The 19,678-nt window shown below is 38.8% G+C and overlaps 1 protein-coding gene across 14 annotated transcripts in view; it reads right to left on the bottom strand.

Annotated features, from left to right (window-relative positions):
- The window catches only part of ATG7 (autophagy related 7), a 220,902-nt gene that overhangs the window by 158,326 nt on the left and 42,898 nt on the right, over positions 1–19,678 (bottom strand). For all 14 annotated transcript variants that reach the window (XM_081072631.1, XM_081072636.1, XM_081072637.1 and 11 more), the window contains 6 exons: positions 19,173–19,261; positions 17,499–17,620; positions 13,187–13,277; positions 12,284–12,428; positions 7,017–7,175; positions 693–887 (listed from right to left, as the gene is read on the bottom strand). In XM_081072631.1, coding sequence (XP_080928757.1) covers positions 693–887; positions 7,017–7,175; positions 12,284–12,428; positions 13,187–13,277; positions 17,499–17,620; positions 19,173–19,261 — 801 coding nt within the window. The remainder of the gene's footprint in view (positions 1–692; positions 888–7,016; positions 7,176–12,283; positions 12,429–13,186; positions 13,278–17,498; positions 17,621–19,172; positions 19,262–19,678) is intronic.

The following is a 19,678-nucleotide window of genomic DNA, read 5'->3' as shown; positions in this document are numbered from 1 at the left end:
TGTACATTTTAAAAAATGTATTACAATAAAAGACACATTGCCATTAATCCCCCTCAAAATACTCCCCCTTGCTTCAAACACACTTATCCCATCATTCTCCCCACTTTCTGAAGCAGTTCTGGAAGTCCTCTTTCCTGAGTGTCTTTAGTTGTGCTGTCGTGGCTGCCTTGATGTCCTGAATCATTTTAACTTTGGGGAAGAGCCAGAAGTCACATGGTGCCAGATCTGGTGAATAAGGTGGATGAGGACACACTGTAATGTTTTTATTTGACAGAAAGTGCCATATACCAGAAGCGATGTGTGACATGGAGCGTTGTCATGATGGAGGATGAAGTAAAGACACTCACGAAAGAGGACTTCCAGAACCGCTTCAGGAAGTGACAAGAACGATGGGATCAGAGTGTTTGAAGCAAGAAGCAGTATTTTGAGGGGGATTAATGGCAATGTGCCTTTTACTGTAATAATTTTTGTTTTTCTTTTAAACATTCACCATATTTTTGATCATACTTTCGTACGTTGGATGATGGTGGTGAGACAGTCTGCAGTGGAAGCCCTTTAGCACTGGGTCACTAGGTCACACGAAGCACACCTCTTTTCTGGAGGGAGCGCAGCCTGGGGACAATTCTCCGTCTAGAGTGATGGTACACTGAATCACAACCAGAGCCAGGAGCCCCAGGATATACACATTCTACCTTTCTCTTGCTCGCTGCAATGACAGCAGGAAGCCACCGGCTCTCCCTGGTGTCCATCAACAGAAAGATGACATCATGGCTTTCGATGAGCTGCTCCAGTTGTTCCACATCCCTGCGGGCTTGTTCCATGGTGACACCAGAGAAGTTCACTGGATGTCCAGGCATCGGGATGCTCATGTTGAACCCTCTGGCATTCTGGGGAAACACCCAGATGTGTGGATGTCTGGAGCAGAGGTATAGGTATAGGCCCATCTCCCCATAGCCACAAGCTTGTCTGCATGGTCACTTGCACCCAGAAATTTCTCTGTGCATGATTATGCAGCTTTTCCCTTTTGCTACCTGTGCCCTCCATCTCCTTCACCTCTGTACCCCAGACCTCTTTGGCCTGTCATCCCAGGGCCCCTAAGACTGGATAAAGCAACAAACATGTATGAATCCTAGTTCCAAAGTGGGTGGGGAGAACTCTGGAGAAAACTGTATCTCTGGCTTTTTCCTACAATTTGAAGCCAAGAAACATCATCAAAATGCACTCTGCCTGCCCAAATCCTCTCTGTCCAGCCAAGTTGTCACTTTCTACTTGTTCCCAAACGTATCCTCCCCTCCATTTCCTTAGTGTATAGCATCTCCAATAGTCTTGCCTTAATCTTGTTAGGGGTATATGAATTTTTAAAAAACAACCCTCAAAAACAAAACCCTCTTTTGGCCAGAACATCTCCTTAGGAGTGCATAGATATTTGGGAGGAGGTGGGATGGGGAGGGCGACAGCAGAGTGTGGGGCTGAAGTGCAGCCTCATTCCCTGCCCAAAAGTAGAAGTTGCCCAGCAACCTTCAAGTGTGGGGGACTCAGCATTTTTCACAGGGGCTTTAGAACTGCTCTATAATTTACCACTTGCCCCTCCGCTGGCCCCACAGAGTCTTGGCAGATTACCAGTGAGTGACATATGGGTGCCAATGAAGCTGGGAACATTAACTTTCCACAGAAAAGAAAGTGTTCTAGATTCACAAACAGTAACCTTAATCCCCTTATTACCGCTGGCCTCAGCCAAGTGTGTGAAAACATTGGCTTTTTCATTCATTTGCCAAAACCCCTTACCTACTGGGGGAAAGAAGCTCAGGGGGGCAGGGAAAGTGGTCTTTTTACAAAGGAAAATCTATTTTGTACATTGTAGCTATTTTCTCCTAATCTTGAACTCTAAAACTAATCTCTGGGATTCAAGAAAGGGACAATAGTAACAACAGCAACAATTTTTAAAAAGCAAAAGAAAAAAAGATATTGTAAGCAATGCAGGAAAGAATGCCAAACAGAAAGGATTTCAGAAAGAAGAAAGGTTCAAAACAAGTACATTTTAACAATAAGAACACTACAAAGACAACTCTTAGGACCTCATTCATTCATTCATTCATTCACCAAATACTGTAAGAAACAATAAGAAAAGCAACTGCCATAGCAATAATAATAATGATAATAATCATAACAACTTACTGTCTTATTACAATTGACAAAGAATTTTAAATGGTAACTTGATCAAAAAGGGTATTACTTAGGTACTGTAATGACACCAAGATTAAAGCATAATTACCCAATACCAATTCTGACCTTTGGAATAACACAGACCCTCAACCACATCCTCTTTGCTAACGTAAATAATTCTCTGCTCACTAACATTTCAGCCAGCCAACCTCTGTAGGACTGGCACTTGGCCCACCTTATAGGTACACATGCCCGAGGCTGGAATTCAGCAAGTTTCAACATAGTGGGTTTCAAGCTTGGCTGCACGCTAGAACCACCCAGACAGTTTTACAAATTCCTAACGCCAGGCTTTTCCCCAGACCATTTAAATTAAATCTCTCAGAGTAGGCCCAGCAGCTATCAGTATTTTCTAAAACTCCCCAGATGATTCAATTGTGTGGCCAGGGTGAGGTATAACTCACAGAAAATGAAGTGCACAGATCTCGAGTGCGGCGTACAGTTCAACGGGTTTTGACAAAGTGCAGATTAACCACTGCACACACCTATCGGGATAAAGAACATTTCCATGACCCCGGAACCGTTCTCCTGCCCCTTCCCAGGCAATCGCTGCTACTCCCTCCACCTCCTGGGACCACCACTGTTCTGACTCTGTAAACCCTTGATTAGTTTTGCCTATTCTAGAACCTCATATACATGGTATCCTACTGTATATACTTGTTCGTGCTTGGCTTCTTTCGCTCAGTTTGTTTTTAAGGCTCATCCATATTAAGTATCAATAGTACGTTCCTTTTTATTGTGTGACTGTACCTCAATTTGTTTACTCATTTTCTCATTGACAGCGATTTGGGTTACTTCTAAATTTTGGCTTTTATGAATAAAGCTATTATGGACATTCTTGTGTAAGTCTTTTAGTGTATATACCGTGTTTCCCCAAAAATAACACCTAGCCGGAAAATCAGCTCTAATGTGTCTTTTGGAGCAAAAATTCATATAAGACCGGGTCTTATATTATATTATGTTAGATAAGACCCGGTCTTATAGTAAAATATAACTGGGTCTTATATCAATTTTTGCTCCAAAAGACATATTAGAGCTGATTGTCCGGCTAGGTCTTATTTTCAGGGAAACATGGTACATGTTCTCATTTCTCTTAGGTAAATATCTAAAAGTGGAATTTTGGGTTCATTAGGTAGGTATATGTTTAGTTTCATGAGAAACTGCCAGGCTGATTTCCAAAGTTTGGCCAGCAAACTATGAGTTCTGGCTACTCGACAACCTGATAACACTCAGCATTGTCAGTCTTTTTAATTTTAGCCATTTTAGTGAGTGAGGAGGGATATATATTTGTGGTTTTAATTTATGTTTCCCTGGTGACTACTGATGTTGAGCATTTTTGTGTTCATTGGCCATTTATAGAACTTCACTATGAAATAAGTGCCTGTTCAAGTCTTTTGCCCCTTAAAATGTGGTTTGTCTGTCTTATTACTGAGTGGTGGGAGTTGTTTATGTATTCTAGATAAAAGTTGTTTGCCAAATATACATACATGAATATTTTCTCAGCTTTTGGCTAACCTTTTCATTCTCTTAATGGCGTCTTGAGAAGCAGCAGAAGTTTTAGATTTTGATGAAGTCTCACTTACCCATTTTTTCACTTATGGTCAGTATTTACTAGGTCCCAAGAAATCTGCCTATCACAAGATCACTAAGTTGCTTGCTCCTTAGCTTTTATGCAGTTTTGGCTTTGCAGTGTTAGCTTTTATGTTTAGTTCTATGGCTTTACTGGGGTATCACCTAAGGATCAGAGTATTCAATGAGGTCTGTCCCTTCTGAATAGGTGGGACTCCAATATCTCCCCGCCTCGCTGGAGCTCTGATATCTCCATTCTCACAGCAGGATGGTGGTGCTTTTTGCCCAGCCTTCCTTACAGAGTCATGTCTTGAGCATGTACAACTTGATATTCAGTCAAAGACTCAAGGTGCTGCCTAGAGAGTTTTCTAGAACTTCTTCTCTGTATAGCTCCTATATGTCTGATACTCTGGCCTGCAAATTCCAGCTACCTTAGCTGCTCTGAACTCTTATTATCAGTTTCCTCAGCTCATCAAGACCAAGAATATCCCATGGGCTCTGGCACGGGCCAGTAAGTGCCTTCATGCAATTGGTTGGGACAAACGATCTTTCTTTCCCTTCTCTCTAGGATTACAGTCTTCCAATGCCTGTAGTTCCTTGTCTAAAGAGAGTCATTTCATATATTTTACCAAGGTGTAAAATTGTTTATGGTAGGAGAACTAATCCAATATCAGTTACTCATCAGGATTGGAAACAGATTTCCAGAGTTGGATTTTAAAGCCTTTAGTGTGGCTCATAATCCTACATTTTATTGCCTCACCTAAAAAAAAAAAAAAAAAAAAAGGTGACCTCAAATAGTCATTTAATTTATTAAAGGTCACTTTTTTTCTGTTCAATTAATTCAACCCCCAAATTAGGCACAGTATTAGTAGCAGAGCAGTTCTGTTCATGTCTTGTTCACTTAGGACTAGCCTTTTGGTCACGGCCTGGTCTAAGGTAGGTAAGTATTTGCTGAGTGAAAAAAACTACACTAAATTGAACATATAGAGAAAATGTTCTTTCCTGGTAAGCCTGGCTAACCAATAAGTGAAATAGTTTCACAAGTATTTTTCATGAATTTGATGAATTACACCCGTACTTTGGTGGGTTCTGTACATTACCTATTCTTACTTATAAGGCTTGGAGGATAGAAGTATACGAGGCCTGGCTCCGGAGCTCAAGGATTTCATAATCCAATAGAGAAAATTGAGTAATATGACATAAGTACTGAGGAAGAGGTTCGATCCTGGCGGGCTGATGTTTTCAAGAAAAGCTGACCTTGATCTCTGAGGGCCGGACGTGACCCTTGCTTCTGCCCCAGCCTCTTGTCTGCCTTCCTCGACCTCCGTGCTTCACCCACCTGGTTTTCTTTCCGTTCCACAGAAATACCACGCTGCTCCCTACCTCAGGTGTTTGCATAGACAGCTCTGCCACCCTTAGTCTAGCTAACTCCCACTCATCCTTCAGCACTTAACTTCCTCAAGGAAGTCTAGCCTAGGTCAGGGCTTCCTGTTAAACAATCTCACACAACTGAGCTCCTGCTTCGTGTACATATTACACTTATAATTATTTGTGAAATTAGTTGTTAAACACTATCTCACCCATAAGATTATAAGTTCCAAGTAGGTGAGAGGGAACTCTGTCTGTTTTGTTCCCCGGTCCCTAGCACATAGTAGGCCTTAAATATTTGATAAGTAAGTAACAGAATAATAACAAATAAATAGGAGGAACTGCACTGGCTCATAAACAATGGCTAGGATTTGGGCAAGCCAAAATTTCAGGCAACAAATAAGTGGCAGAGCTCAGATTCAAAGGCAGGTCTGTCTAGGCCCCAAGGGGAGTTCATAACACTCTTCAGTGATAGACTGAATTATTCTTCTCAACTACCCACTGCCTCGCTCTAACAGAATTATATGTCCATGCCTTTGCCATATGACTTTGCAGGACTTTTGCCTCCCACTAGGAAGGCAGAGTACTGACCGAACCCACTGACTTTGGCCGTGGCCGTGACTTGCTTTGGCAATGGAGATGGAGAACACTGCAGTGTCATTACTGAGCTGGGACTTTAAGAGGTATAGGCATGGTAAGTTTTCACCAGCACTTTTACACTTCCACCTTCTACGGTAAGAAGAGCAGGACTAGATGGCTGTTGGTCCTTGAGCCTAGATTTTGAAATAATGACATATACAGCAGACTGGAACCTGACTCGAAGCCTGGAGTCCAGCCCAGTCCAGCAGCTAAACCACAGCCAACCTGCAGACCCGTGAGCACGAAATAAATGTTTATCATTGTAAGCTACTGAGATGTAGGGATGTGTGATACACAATACTGTTGCAGCAGAAACCTAAATAGTATGGTTCCTCAATGACAGGGCTGTCATTCATTCTTATTTCTTTTGGCATCCAGCACCTAGCTGGGCACATAGTGGGTGCTCAATCAATACTGTTGAATTTAACATTCCTCAGGTACACAGCTCAACTGAGCAAAACTATCAAAGTCACTTCTAAAGCAAAGACTTCTAAAAATGAAAAAATGAGTGACTAAACAGAGAAACTTTGAGAAAGCGGGCTTTTTTTAGCTGGGGCTGAGAGCTTCTTGTGGCACTTTAAGTATAAGCAGATGTTTCAGAGACACCTAATCTAACCTCCGTCAGATAAACTGAGTAAGCATGCAAGATATAGAATCCTTTTGCTGGATGACCTCAAAAACACCAGTAAGATTCTGAATCAAATGAGCTGAAAGACTTGTTTCTTATTATCGGGTGTTTTTAAAGTAAATGATCCAACTCAAAAACATGAAGCAGCTATAGTAAAATGCTAAATATTTAGTCTTTCTTCTGTACAGACTTACATTCAATTTAATTTCATAAAGCTATTCTAAGTAACTATCTCTATATTCTAGTGATAAAAGAAAATAATATCCTATACCTGAGTCACCATAAATCCCTTTGGAATAGGCAGGATATAAAAATATACATAACCCCAAGTTTCTCAACTGAAAGTCAGATAATGCTCTATAACTTACAAGACATTTTTCAGACATTCTTCATTTCATTTTTACAATAATACATGATTTTGTTTTGTGTTTTAACCCCCATCTCTGAGATGAGAAAACAGAGCCTCAGCCACATGATAGTGACATATGTCTGACTGTCTTTCACCAATACCATCGGGCCACCTCATTCCCCAAGACTTAAACACTAAAGGCGTGGGAGACTACCTCTGACGTCCCCAAACTGCGTAACATACCACTCCGGGGAATATTCTCTGGAGCCGGTCTGCTGCAGCCAGGGCCTTGGGCTTGCCACCAGCTAGGCAATCTTCAAATTCATAGAGAGGCTGCCTCACAGGATTGGAGTAGGAGATCTTGGCATTGTCCACAAACGTGATGTGTCTGACGCCCCACCCCTGTATGGAAACAGTATATCATGCTGTGTTTCTGATGAGCGTTTCACAGGGTATCTCTGTTGGAGCAGCTTGAGAACCTCAAAACATAGGAAACTTCAGAAATTGAATTGTGCAAATTCAGTTTTTGATAAATAGAACATCAACTCCTTTAAAAGACAAAGTAATGATATACCCCAGTGCCTGGTTTCCTGTGGTAATGAGACTGAGAAATGTCCGAGTGGCTCTGACTAATTCGTTATATACTTGACAGAGGCACAAGAAAGAGATTTGAAGGTGAGCCTCCTAAGAACCGTCTATGTTGCTGTCTGAAAAGAATTAGCAGTAGACCCCAATGTCCTTGCTTTCCATTAAGGAATAATTAAGTACAAATAACAGCTCATTTTATAATAAAACTCACTTAAAGCTTGAATTAATTTCTCAAAAAAAAATAACAAGTTATTTCTCACTGTCTAACACTGTAGAAGATTATGGATTATTTCTCCAAGAGGCAAAAGCCTTAATAATCCAGAATATAGGGGATGATTCTATATTCTCAGAAATAGTTTTCATGATTTTATACACTTCAATTACATGTCCTATAAAGTCTTATAGTATCACATAATTTTAAAGTTGGATAGGATCTCTAAAATCCTTAGTCCAATTACTTTGTTTTACAGATATGGAAACTAAAGCCTAGCAAAGATAAGTGACTCACCTAAGGTCATAGATCTAGTTAATGGTGGGGAAAGAATGAGACCCTCAGAGTTGCAACTAAATGAAGATGACTACTTTTGGGGCAGTGAGGTTTTGTGGGGGGTAGGCGGGGTGTATTTCAGTAGATCATAAATAAGCATAATAATCTAAGAGAAGCTCTGCTATGATTAGCTATAAAGCTAAGATTCTGCTCTCTTATTTCAATATCCTTCTATTAGGGACCTTGAAACTCAATTAGACTGATGATTTTAGGGGTACAACCAATGAAGACCCAGGATTTGTTTTCAGGGTTGAGAAAGGCCAGAATCCATTCTTTCAAAAGCATAGTTTAGATTGGCTGTTTGTTTTAAAGCCCACTGGTAACTTTTGGTCTACTCATCCAGTTTGTAAGTTACTTTCATCAGCCAAGTAATCTACCATGGATAGGGAATAAAAGTATGGAAAATCCAAAAGTCATTTGTGCTTGTTTTGGGGATAATATTTCTGAAGTATTTTTGCATTCCTTAAAGCAATGCTGAGTGGATAGCAAGGGCGGCAGTCTGGGAACATGCTGAGTAGTGGGAAGAAAGCCAGATACATTACAAACATGCCATAGGCTAGTTACATGCGGGTGGACTTTCACACTTTTGGCTTCCTGGAATGCTACACAGTTTAAATGGCTAATCTGCAAAGATCAAAGAAAATTACAATAAAGAAAAAATTACAGGTGAGGATGTGGTGGTGAAAAACCTGCTTTACTGGTTGAGAATGTAAACTGGTATCATTTTTCTGGAAAGCAATTTGGCAACGTTTCTAGGGTCTTTAAAATGTTCACATCCTTTGACCTACTTCCAGCAATCTATTCTAAAGAAATACGTCCAGCAACCAAACCTAGGAAATAATCTGAAATACTGACAAAGATGTCATCACGAAGATGTTCTTTGCAACATAATTTATAGTTATGTAAAAACTTATACTTATGTAAAGAATTGGAATCAATATGAATGCTTAACCTTAGGGGAATATGTTAGTAAATTCTAAAGCCTTTGAAAAGTCCTAATAAACATCCTTTTTAATGACATGGGAAAGTGTTTACAGTGTTAATTAATAAAAGCAGGAAACATTACTATATATTAAACGAGGTTTTAAAATACACATTAAATAAACACTGAAAGGAAATAAGTGAAGAAGTGGTAGGAAAATGGATACCTCCTTTACCTGCTTTATAACTTTCATACTTTACAAATTTTCTATAATGGGTCTATACAGACTTTATAATTTTAAAAAATGTTAAGAAAACCTAAGCACCTATTTCTAGAAGCTAGGAAAATAATAATAAAATAAATTCCACAAAAAGAGGAAAAAATAAAGGTAAAAGTAGATATTAATGAATCTGAAAGCAAAACAAAAATAATTATAGAATTAATAAATAAATCAAGGATCTAGTTCTCTGAAAAGACTGATAAAATAGACAAGCCTCTCTGGCAAGTCTGAAATAGAAAAAAAAAGGACAAAACATAAACTTCTAACATTAAGAATGTGGAAAGATTAAAAAGAAGAAAAGATTTAAAAGCTGATTAAGAGACAATAGGTATTTTATGTCAATTAATTTTTAAATTTAGATGAACTGGGTTTTCTAGGACAACAACATGACCAAACTGACTCAAAAGTAGTATAAAAATCTAAACAATCAATATAGAAACATTTGTAAAAGTTCCTAGATTCCCTTCCCATACCACAAACATAATTTCGAAAGGCACTAGGCCCAGCTGGATTTATAACTGAATTTTACCAAACCATCAAGGAACAGATAAGCCATGCAGTTAAACTGTTTTGGAACATAGAAAAAGGCAGAAAGTTTTAAGTTTACTTTATAAAGTTAGCATAACAGCTGTAAGATATACAAAGACACCACAAAGAAAAACATTACTATAGACAAACTTGACTTATGAACACAGATGTAAAAATTATAAAGAAAACATTACCAGTTGAATCCCAATGTATGTTGGAAGAGTAAGATACCATGAACAAATACTGTGTATTCTAGGAATGCTCAACATTAGACTACTTTGATTAGCTTGATAAATGTATTTGATAAAGCTCAACAATCATTTCTGATGGGAACTCACAGTAAGCTAGAAATAGAAATCATCTTCCTTAACTTCTAAAAAGAGCACTTAACAGAAACCAATATCAAAATTAAAGGTGAAGGGGACGGCCTGGTGGCTCAGGCGGTTGGAGCTCCATGCTCCTAACTCCAAAAGCTGCCGGTTCGATTCCCACATGGGCCAGTGGGCTCTCAACAACAAGGTTGCCAGTTTGATTCCTCCGAGTCCCGCAAGGGATGGTGGGCTCTGCTCCCCTGCAACTAGCAACAGCAACTGGACCTGGAGCTGAGCTGTGCCCTCCACAACTAAGACTGAAAGGACAACAACTTGACTTGGAAAAAAAAGACCTGGAAGTACACACGGTTCCCCAATAAAGTTCCGTTAAAAAAAAAAAAAATTAAAGGTGCAAGCAAGAGTTTTCTAATTAAGGTCAGCAACAAAACAAAGATGCCAATTCTCAACTGCTATTCCTTCTATGTTCCTTCTATGAGTCCTAGCCAATGATAGAGATATAAATGTTGGTGAGGAATACTTATCAGCTTATAAAATTCAACAGAATCAAATGAAAAACTATAATAATTAAGAGAACTTAGAAAGATGGCCAGATAGAAGATAAGCATTTGAAACTCATTATTTTTCCTATATCCCAATAACAGTGAACTGGAAATTTAATGGGATAAAATATCTCTAAAAGAAAAAAAAATCATTAAATATGTAGAAATAAACTAGATAAGACATGTGTGAGACCTATATAAAGAAAATGCTAGCTACAGAAAAACAAGATGTTCTAAATAACTAAAATGCTTCTGAAACTAAAGATCAATATTGTAAAGAGGACAATCTCTCCCAATTTATCTATTAATTCATTGTTATTTCAATTAAAACTGTGAGTAGGAATAGAGGAATAAAGAAATGGAACAAAAGAACAAAATAGAGAACCCATAAAGAGACTCAGGTATATAAGGAGATTTAGTATTTGACACAGGTAGAAAAATGGTGATTTGTATTATTGAATAAATGCCATTAAAACAAATGACTATTCATTTTGTGAAAAAGAAGTTAGATCTTTACCTCTCATCATATAAAAAAAATAGATTCCACATTGATAAAGTTCTACACACAAAAAACAAGAGCGATTTAAACCATAAAAAGACTGATATATTTAATCATAAAATTCAAACAAACTTTTGTATAACTAAACATACCTTAAATAAGTTGAAAAAAATATTTGCATCATATAACAGAAAAAGGCTAATAACCATAACAAAACGAACTTCAAATCAATAAAAGAAACACAATCCAAAGGACATGAATACAAAAATTGAAATTCACAAAAGAAATAAAATTAAAGACTTATCTCACTAATTAAAGAAATGCAAATTTAAAAACTCTGTTTCACACGTTTCTAGGAGTACAGACTAGTATAATGTTTTTGAAAGGTAACTTAGATTGGGGAAAAATATATATATACCGAGGGTGCCAAACAATATATACAAGTGGACACTTTGGTCAGCGTTGCTCAAGCAGTAATTCGCTGTAATCAGAAGTGTCTGGACGCTGATGGCAACCACTTTGAGCACCTCTTGTAATTGCAGAAGTCAAACGTGACTTATGTTTATCTTTTGTTAGTGATATATAAAGCGTATTACAATTTTAATATAGTTTTCTTCTCTTAAAATGTCTACATTTTTTGGCACCTTCTGTATATAAGTATAAATTGAACATTCTTTTTAACATAACAATTCTACTTCTGGAGCTATTTTCCTAAAGAAATAATCCTATGAATATGTAAAGACATAAATATAAAAATGTCATTTCATCAGCACTTCTGAAGGAAAAATATGCTGAAACTGATTAAATAAATAGAGGAATAGTCATACAAAAAAATACTACATATACATAATATGGAATACACAGGAAGAGAGCCATAATTATTTTTCTATTAAGTCAAAAATAAAAACCTGTTCTAGATAGTATGCTATGATCCAATTTTTGTAAATATAAATAAATAAATAACAGCAAAGACGACAAATGTCGTCTATGCATACGCCTACAAAAACTTCAGGGAAAGATAACGCTGTGTTTTAATCTGCTTAATTCTGGGAAATGGAACTTGGTATAGGAGTGGAGGGAGACTTTCTGTTTCTACTTTATGATAAAAACATGTATTCCTTTTATAATTAAAAAGATACTGAGAAAAGAAAAAAGGAAGGAGAGAGGGAGGAAGAAAGGGGAAGGGACATCTGAGAGGTGGAAGGCAATCAAGTAGAGTAAAATAGGAAGAGAAGCCACAATTTCAAAGGTACCATTCAGCCCCCACAAACTTACCATCAGTGTCCTAGCGACGTTACAACCCAAGGTGCCAGCTCCAAGCAGCAGACATCTGGCAGACACAACTTTGTCTAAGTCCAAAGTCGGCACCAATCTCCAACACATCAATTTGAGATTTAGATCCACTGATGACTCAGCTAACCTAGAAAATGAGAGAATTGTTTATTTATTCAGTCAATCACTCCTTTACGTCCCAATCTTTTTCCTTTTAGTTAGAAAATAGCTGTATGAGAAACCAAGAAACAAATACTACGGAAATTAGGATCAAAGGGAAAATAAGATGGAGCCTGAGGGCAAGTGGGGAGGAGAAAGGTTACTGTACAGAATGCATGCTATTGTAGCCCTCTGCAGTTGTGAGTGATACTGAGCTCCTAGCAGCCAAGGTGAAAAGGGAAACACGACTGGTAATAGGAGTCATTTTGTCCATAAATAAAAACACACCAGCTGCTTGAGAGAGAAGTTTTTCCTAATACTGAGACAGAGAAATTTTTTCTAAGTTCCCTCAACAAAGGATGCACTTACATCCTCCCTTTAATACAATACTGGTTTCTGTGAAATATTTCTTATAATGTCCTTCAACATAGGCTAATAAGACAAAATTAAAGGGCAATGAATAAAGGACTCAAACATGATGCAGGTACACAGGTCTGAAAGTCTGAGCTTGAAGCAAGAACAAAATTTAAACTGTCTAGATGAACAGTTGACCTGTGTGCCCTTCAGATATTCATCATTCACATTAATGCCCGCAACCAAACTTAAACTAAGAATTAGGCAGCAGAGTGCCATAACACTCACTGCTCATGTGAATGGCACCCCCTGGATGGAACTGGGCAATGCCGTTGGCCTCCCAGGCCCTGGTGTGCAAAAGCCCCACGGGAGAAAACATCTTCCAAAACATACCTTTTAGGGTCCATACATTCACTGAGGTTTACCATCCTGGGTCCCATGCCTCCTTTCTGGTTCTTTTCCCATCCAACTGCTTTGGGACAATCTTAAGGCAAATAAAACAGGAAGTTTAATGAAGGAGGGAAGAACAAAAACAAATACGTCAAGCAGCAAGAAGGCCTGTGTACTGAGAAGCTTTTAGTGCACTTCTTTCTCAAAGCAGTTCTCAGGCCTGAATTTGTACCACCTTGCCTCAGTTGGTCCCCATCTTCCTTGGCTACGAGGAATCTTGTTTAGAGGCCAGGAGACCTGAGTGTAGACTTCTCCTATGGAGGAGCTTCTGAAATAGCCCTCATCTCTAGCCTGAGTTGCTCTGACTTCTGCAGTTATTGGAAGTTGTTCAAATAAAGACAATCATATTTGGGATTCATATAACGCTGTGGAGCGTTCACTATCTCAGGAGACAGGCTGGTGTGATGGCAACACAGTCCGTCCCTTCTGTTCGTCATCCTCCCAGTGTCCCTCTGCTCAGTCGCTCAGCTCCATCACTGTGTGTCTATCTACCTGTGGGCACATCACAGTCCAAGAGGCCTGTCCCTTTGTTAAGCTGCCCTCCCCTCTAAGATCCCCCTTATCCGTTCAGACTTTCCCTTCCCCTGACTTCTCTCTCCTAACCTCCGCTATGAGTGCCTCTGTAACTCCAATTCCAGCAGTTCTCAATGTGTGCCCTCTATGATGCTCTGAGAAGATAAGGCGCCTGAGGCTAAGGGATGCGGGAAATGCCTCTAGACCCATATCTATGTTCCCTATCCGCCCCTTACCACCGCCCAAACCTGGAGATTCACCTCACATGTGAGGGGGGCAGAAGCTCTGAGAAGCCTGCATTAAATTAAATTAAAGGAACCTTGAATTAAAGGAACCACTTGATTAGATTTGGCTTTGTGTTTCTCAAACTTACCTGATCTAATGCTCACTATCTCCCTCCCTCACTGGTAACACACTCAGGGCAATGCAGCTCTATCCTACTGTTGCAAAATCCTCATAAAAACCTCCGTTGCTCTACAGCATATTTATGCTCCATCCTCACCTTAAGAAAAATGTGGCTTCCTGTGGGGTGCAGCCACTCTCACACTCCCCACATCTCAGGACCTCAGTCCTTTTCTTATCAAATCCATCAACTCCTTCTCAGGGAATGCACCCAACCATAACCTACCCTCCCAGTAGCCCCTCCAATGGCTGCCTGAAATAAATCCCTGACGGAACAGAAACTCCTTGACTTAAAAATATTGAATGTCAACTGTAATGGAAACATTTAAAAAGGAGGGGGAAAGTGAAGGGGAATAAGACATTCAAATTTCCAGGCATAAAACAAGTAAGTCATGGGGAAGTAATGTACAGCATAGGCAATATAGTCAATAATGTTGTGACAGCGTGGTACAGTGTCAGATGGTTGCTGGACTTATGATGGTGATCACTTCTTTAGGTATATAAATGTTGAATAACTAAGGTGTACAACTGAAAGTATTATAATATTGTATGTTAGCTATACATTAATAAAAATCTTAAAAAAAACACGTACAGGACTACTGAGAGAAATTTTGTTTGTTTCTAATTATATGTTGGTGTTCTTTGGCTATCCTCCTACTTTTAGATTTCTATCAACACCTCTATTTTCCTTTCTTTGGGAACTTTTTAGCTTTGTTTTCCAAACAGTATTGCTTAATATAATTATGGAATCTATAATTATGATTTCATTTACACAATCTTTTCTTTGTGAAGAGAAAAGATGGGATAGGATGACCAATGGAAAATCATGGGGCCAATTATCCTCGAAAGCTACTTGGGCCCAGTTTGGCTGGGGGCATCATTCACAGCAAGAAGCCAAGAAACACACGTCCCTTTTCGTTTTAACTCGGGCCTCTGGTGTGGTCCTATTTTTAATGTCATGAAAAATTAAAACTAATATAACAGATTTGAGTTCCTAAAAAGTTTAGAGACTTCAAAATTCTTTTTCTGGGAAAAAGAGTTCAGACCTGTTACAAAATCATATTTTGTCTGATTTCCTTACTATTCTTATGTTAAATAAAAATGCTTCTCTAATATATAGCACAAGAAACTTGACTAGAACACTCTAGTACTATAATTCATAACTCCAGCCCAAGCTTTATCCTGTTACAGATAAGAAATCATAAAGCAAAAACAAAATGTCATTTCAGATAAAAACATCTCTGTACTCAAAATGCTATAGCCATGTCTAAGAAAATTAGATGTATTTTCAAGTTATTGACAGTGAAAAAAATACTATATATGACCATATTTAATCTATCATATGTGCCTCCAGTAAACTACATCTACAAGACATACCCCAAATTAATGAGAAAATATTTTTTAGGGGAAACTTAGGATCTGTTTTCCCACAGTTGGGCAACCAGGAACACATCCAAGACAGAAATTAAAATGCGGGCTCTCTCACTTTCAGCAGTGTCTGCTGCCTCCTTCAGCCAGTTGCCAGAATACTCTTTGTATCAGCAATGGAGAGTGGGCTTGGCTACATCACGAGGAGCCAAAGAAGGTTTAGGACATTTAAAATACTTGTTATACCATTGCCATTGCAACTATGGGATGTCTTAGAAATACTAAAAGGTACTGCCATAATCATACCTTCCCTTCACATGATGACATAGAATAACTATAAAGTTTTATTATAAAGTTTAATTTACAGTTAAGAGGGGAAATACTAAATCACATGAAAAAGAAAATTGTCTTTCCTAAACGATCTATACTCAATATCAAGCATAAAAAAGATATATTGAAGGCATCATTGGACTATGGAAAACCTCTTTTTCAAATGGAAATCTACAAGTTTCCTGGGTTTGCCAGCTTCATCAAGTATCAGTGATATTATTGGGAGACGGGAATAAGAGTAATTCAGTGCCTTCATCTTAAAAATGCAAAGAACAGTGCCTTCCCCCAGAGTGGGTGGCAGGATTAAGTGAGTGAAGCACGGAAAGTGCATGACGGTCTGCCAGGTATAGACCAGGTCCACATTACTTGTTAGCTAACCTCATTCCTCTAGAACCACCGATCCACAAGTTGTGGCTTAATAAAACAAAGGTACAGCGTGTAAGTTAACATCACAAGGAAGCTATTTTCGAATGTGCCAGAAGAGGGTGCCAAGTCAAATGCAAATCTCTGAAGACAGCGAAGGGGCAATGAATTTCTTAAGGCTCTAAACTAACAAGTAAACAGCTTCCTCCTTTGCTGACCAAGCAGTTCTCTGTCAATCCTTCTGAGAAGTCTTTTTAAGACATTTATCAGTGCTGCAGCAAAGAATCACTGATAAAATGTCATCAGAGTCAATCCTGGGTCCTTTTGACTTCTGCACTCGAGAAATGACATCTCAGAGGAGATTTTAACACTCCCCCACACCTCCCCCACACACTTTAAGGCACATGATCTGTGGATTAAAGAAAGTAATGTGCCTTGGAACCACATGGATGTTGCAGGGAACAAATTAAACAATGTATGTGAAAGGACTCTGGAAAGCATGTAAGTCACAAAAATCCGTGGGATCACTGTGGATAATGTTGGGCTTAGTGTGAGAAATTAACATAAATTAGCATCTATGAAGCACCTATAACATGCTAGACATTGTGTTCTGTCTTTTACTCAGGTAACAGATTCCTCACAAGAAATACTCTACGAGGTGGGTACCATTTAGTACTCAAACTTCGGTATGTGTTCTCTGTGACATGGATATAAATATAAATGTATGTACATATACATACATACACATACATATCTATATAAAATGTCTGTGAGCATAAGTTTCCTAATTTATGAAAAGGAGATAATAGCTGATATGTAACCACACAGGACTAAATGAAGAATATTAAATGTGGAAACAGAAATGGCCCTTTTGCTCACTGGTTTACCGTATGGAGACTAGAACCACACACAGCTTTTAAGTTTGTAACAAATAGATACGTAAGGGCATTAATACTTCATTCTTCCTTGAAGAAGGGGCAGGAATAAGGATTTTTATCTTAAACAAAAAAACAAAAACAAAACTAGAGGGGGGAAAAAGAAAACATCCTTAAGATTGCCTGGAGGAAATTTCTTGGGGACAATCTTTGCTTTTGTCCCTGTCTGAATAGCAGAGCTGCCCTCTGTTCAAGGGAGGTGTTCCCAGTGGAAAAGAGGTAGGAGACATACTTTTCTATTCCTTCTGCTGCCTTTGTGAAAGGATGAAAGGAAAGTTAAACCTGACTTGGTTTCTGATAAATGATAATTACATGCATTCTCAAAGACTGGAAAGGCAAATTACCTGGGCTAAACGCCATTTCTGGAAGCTTCACTTCAAAGAGTATGCTGTGGGTGATCTCTCTGACCCCCTGCATGGTTCGGTCCCGGAAGCAGAGAATTTCAACAGATGGGAAACTGCTACTCCTGGTGTCAGGCCCGGATTTTATTTTTATTTGTTTAAGGAAAGAAAAGAAAGAGCTCACATAAGAACTTCAGAAAACACAGTTGGAGAGAATTCAGTTCATTGTAATTATGCTTCCTTGACACCCTTGGGCGATGGCCTTAACCGGTGAGACACTCTGAACACATCCATGTACGCTGCCTTTGTCTAAGTGTTTAGAGGCTGAAGGCTGAATAGGCTGTGATTTCTTTCTAGGTGAGTTTTACATAACAATCACATGGCACATAAATACTTCTGACAAATGAATCTTAAATGCAGGAGAACAAAAAAGTTCTGGAGACATTAAAAAGGGTTCTTCTAGTCACCCTTCTCTCCATCTGAACTTAAACCTCTGAAACCACACCTCCGTCAGCAGTTAGGAAGCCTATTTGTGCCACATAGACTGACCACCTGGATAAGTAACTATAACCATTGTCCCTCTGAGGACAATCTAGAACTTAGCCATCTTCATGTTTTTTCAGTAAACATTTTTACTTGAGTAAAGCAGACACAAAGACAAGTACACAAATCTTAACTGTAAAGGAGCTTGTCTCTTAGCTTCTCCCAGTTATTAATCACATCCTTCAAAAGTAACTACTACTCTAACTTCTAAGTCGATAGCTTTTGCCTGCTTTGACCTTCACATAGATGGAATCATAAAGTATGTATTCTTTTCATATCCAACTGATTTCATTCAACATTATGTTTTTTCAAACTCACCCATATGGATACATGTATAGGTAGTTCATTCAGATTCACTACAATGTAACATACAATGTAACATTCCATTTCATTGTTGAGGGACATCCGGGTTGCTACCAGTTTTGGGTTATCAAGAATAACGCTGCGCTAAACATTCTTGTATATGTGTTTTGCTTGTATCTGAGAGAGCATTTATGTGTGTTACATACCTGAGAGTGAAATCGCTGAGCTATAGATATTTTTAACGTAGACACTGAGATAAATACTGCCAGTTTTCCTGCAGTGTTTGAGAGTTCCAATTGCTCCACATCTTCAACACTTGGTATTGTCATTTTTTAAGTCATTCTTGTAGGTATGTGGCAGTATCTTATTATTTCTATTAATGAGTAGTATCTCGTTATATTTTATTTCCTTGAAAACTAATAATGTTGAGCATCTTTTCAAATGTATATTAGCCTTTTAGATACCCTCTGTTTGAATTATTTCAGGGTTAGATAAAAGGAGGTTGGCAGCAACAGGAAAATCCTATTTGAAAGCAACCCAAACAGCTGAAGGGAGGGCTGGAGAATTTCAGGGCTGTTTGCCCTGCCGTACTCTAAAACATCTTTAGTACAGCATGATCAGTCTGCAGCAATGTAACAGACCTGCGTAGGGGATCCCCATTGATGGAAATTGGATCTCGACTGGTTTATTGATTTATTATCTGGTTTCTGTGCCAGAAAGAAAAAAATGCATTTGGGAAAACAGATACCGATAGAGGCAGACACACCATCAAAAACCTATAGACAGACAGACTGACAGACAGACACACAACATACACACACACGTAAATACCATCTGTGGGCTGCTAGGACCAAAAAATTCCTCAAAGGCCATCCAGGGTACTGGGCTAAGTTACAGGGATCATACACACCAATGGTTACCTGTGAACAGAAAAGACTTTCTGAGTGAGTCAAATACCATGTCAGATACACAAGACAGACATTGCTAATACTTCCTCTTCGGTTTTGATGCTGTTCTGCAAAAACATTAACAATTAGACACCCGGTGAAGGGCGAAAGGGCAGAGAGGAACGCAAAATGATGTCACACTAGACAATAGTACTTCTTGATGGCAGGAGCTGTCAAATTCTTCTCTGCACCCCTGGACCTTGCACTGGACCTGGCAGAGAGTAGGAACTAGATACATTTGAAAGGGAGAAAGACTGAAAGGAAGACTGAAAGGGAGAGAAGGGAGGAGGTAGGCAGGGAGGACTGTCTACTCTCAGGGCTCACATAGAGAAAATCCTCTCTTAAAAAGACATAATCTCTCCCCCCACCCTCACTCCCCCCAGACTCCTG

Source organism: Rhinolophus hipposideros (genome assembly GCF_964194185.1).
Source record: "Rhinolophus hipposideros genome assembly, chromosome: 14".
NCBI classification, from domain to species: domain Eukaryota; kingdom Metazoa; phylum Chordata; class Mammalia; order Chiroptera; family Rhinolophidae; genus Rhinolophus; species Rhinolophus hipposideros.
Note: the sequence above shows the minus strand (reverse complement) of the source record. Positions and strands in the feature narration are given on the sequence as shown.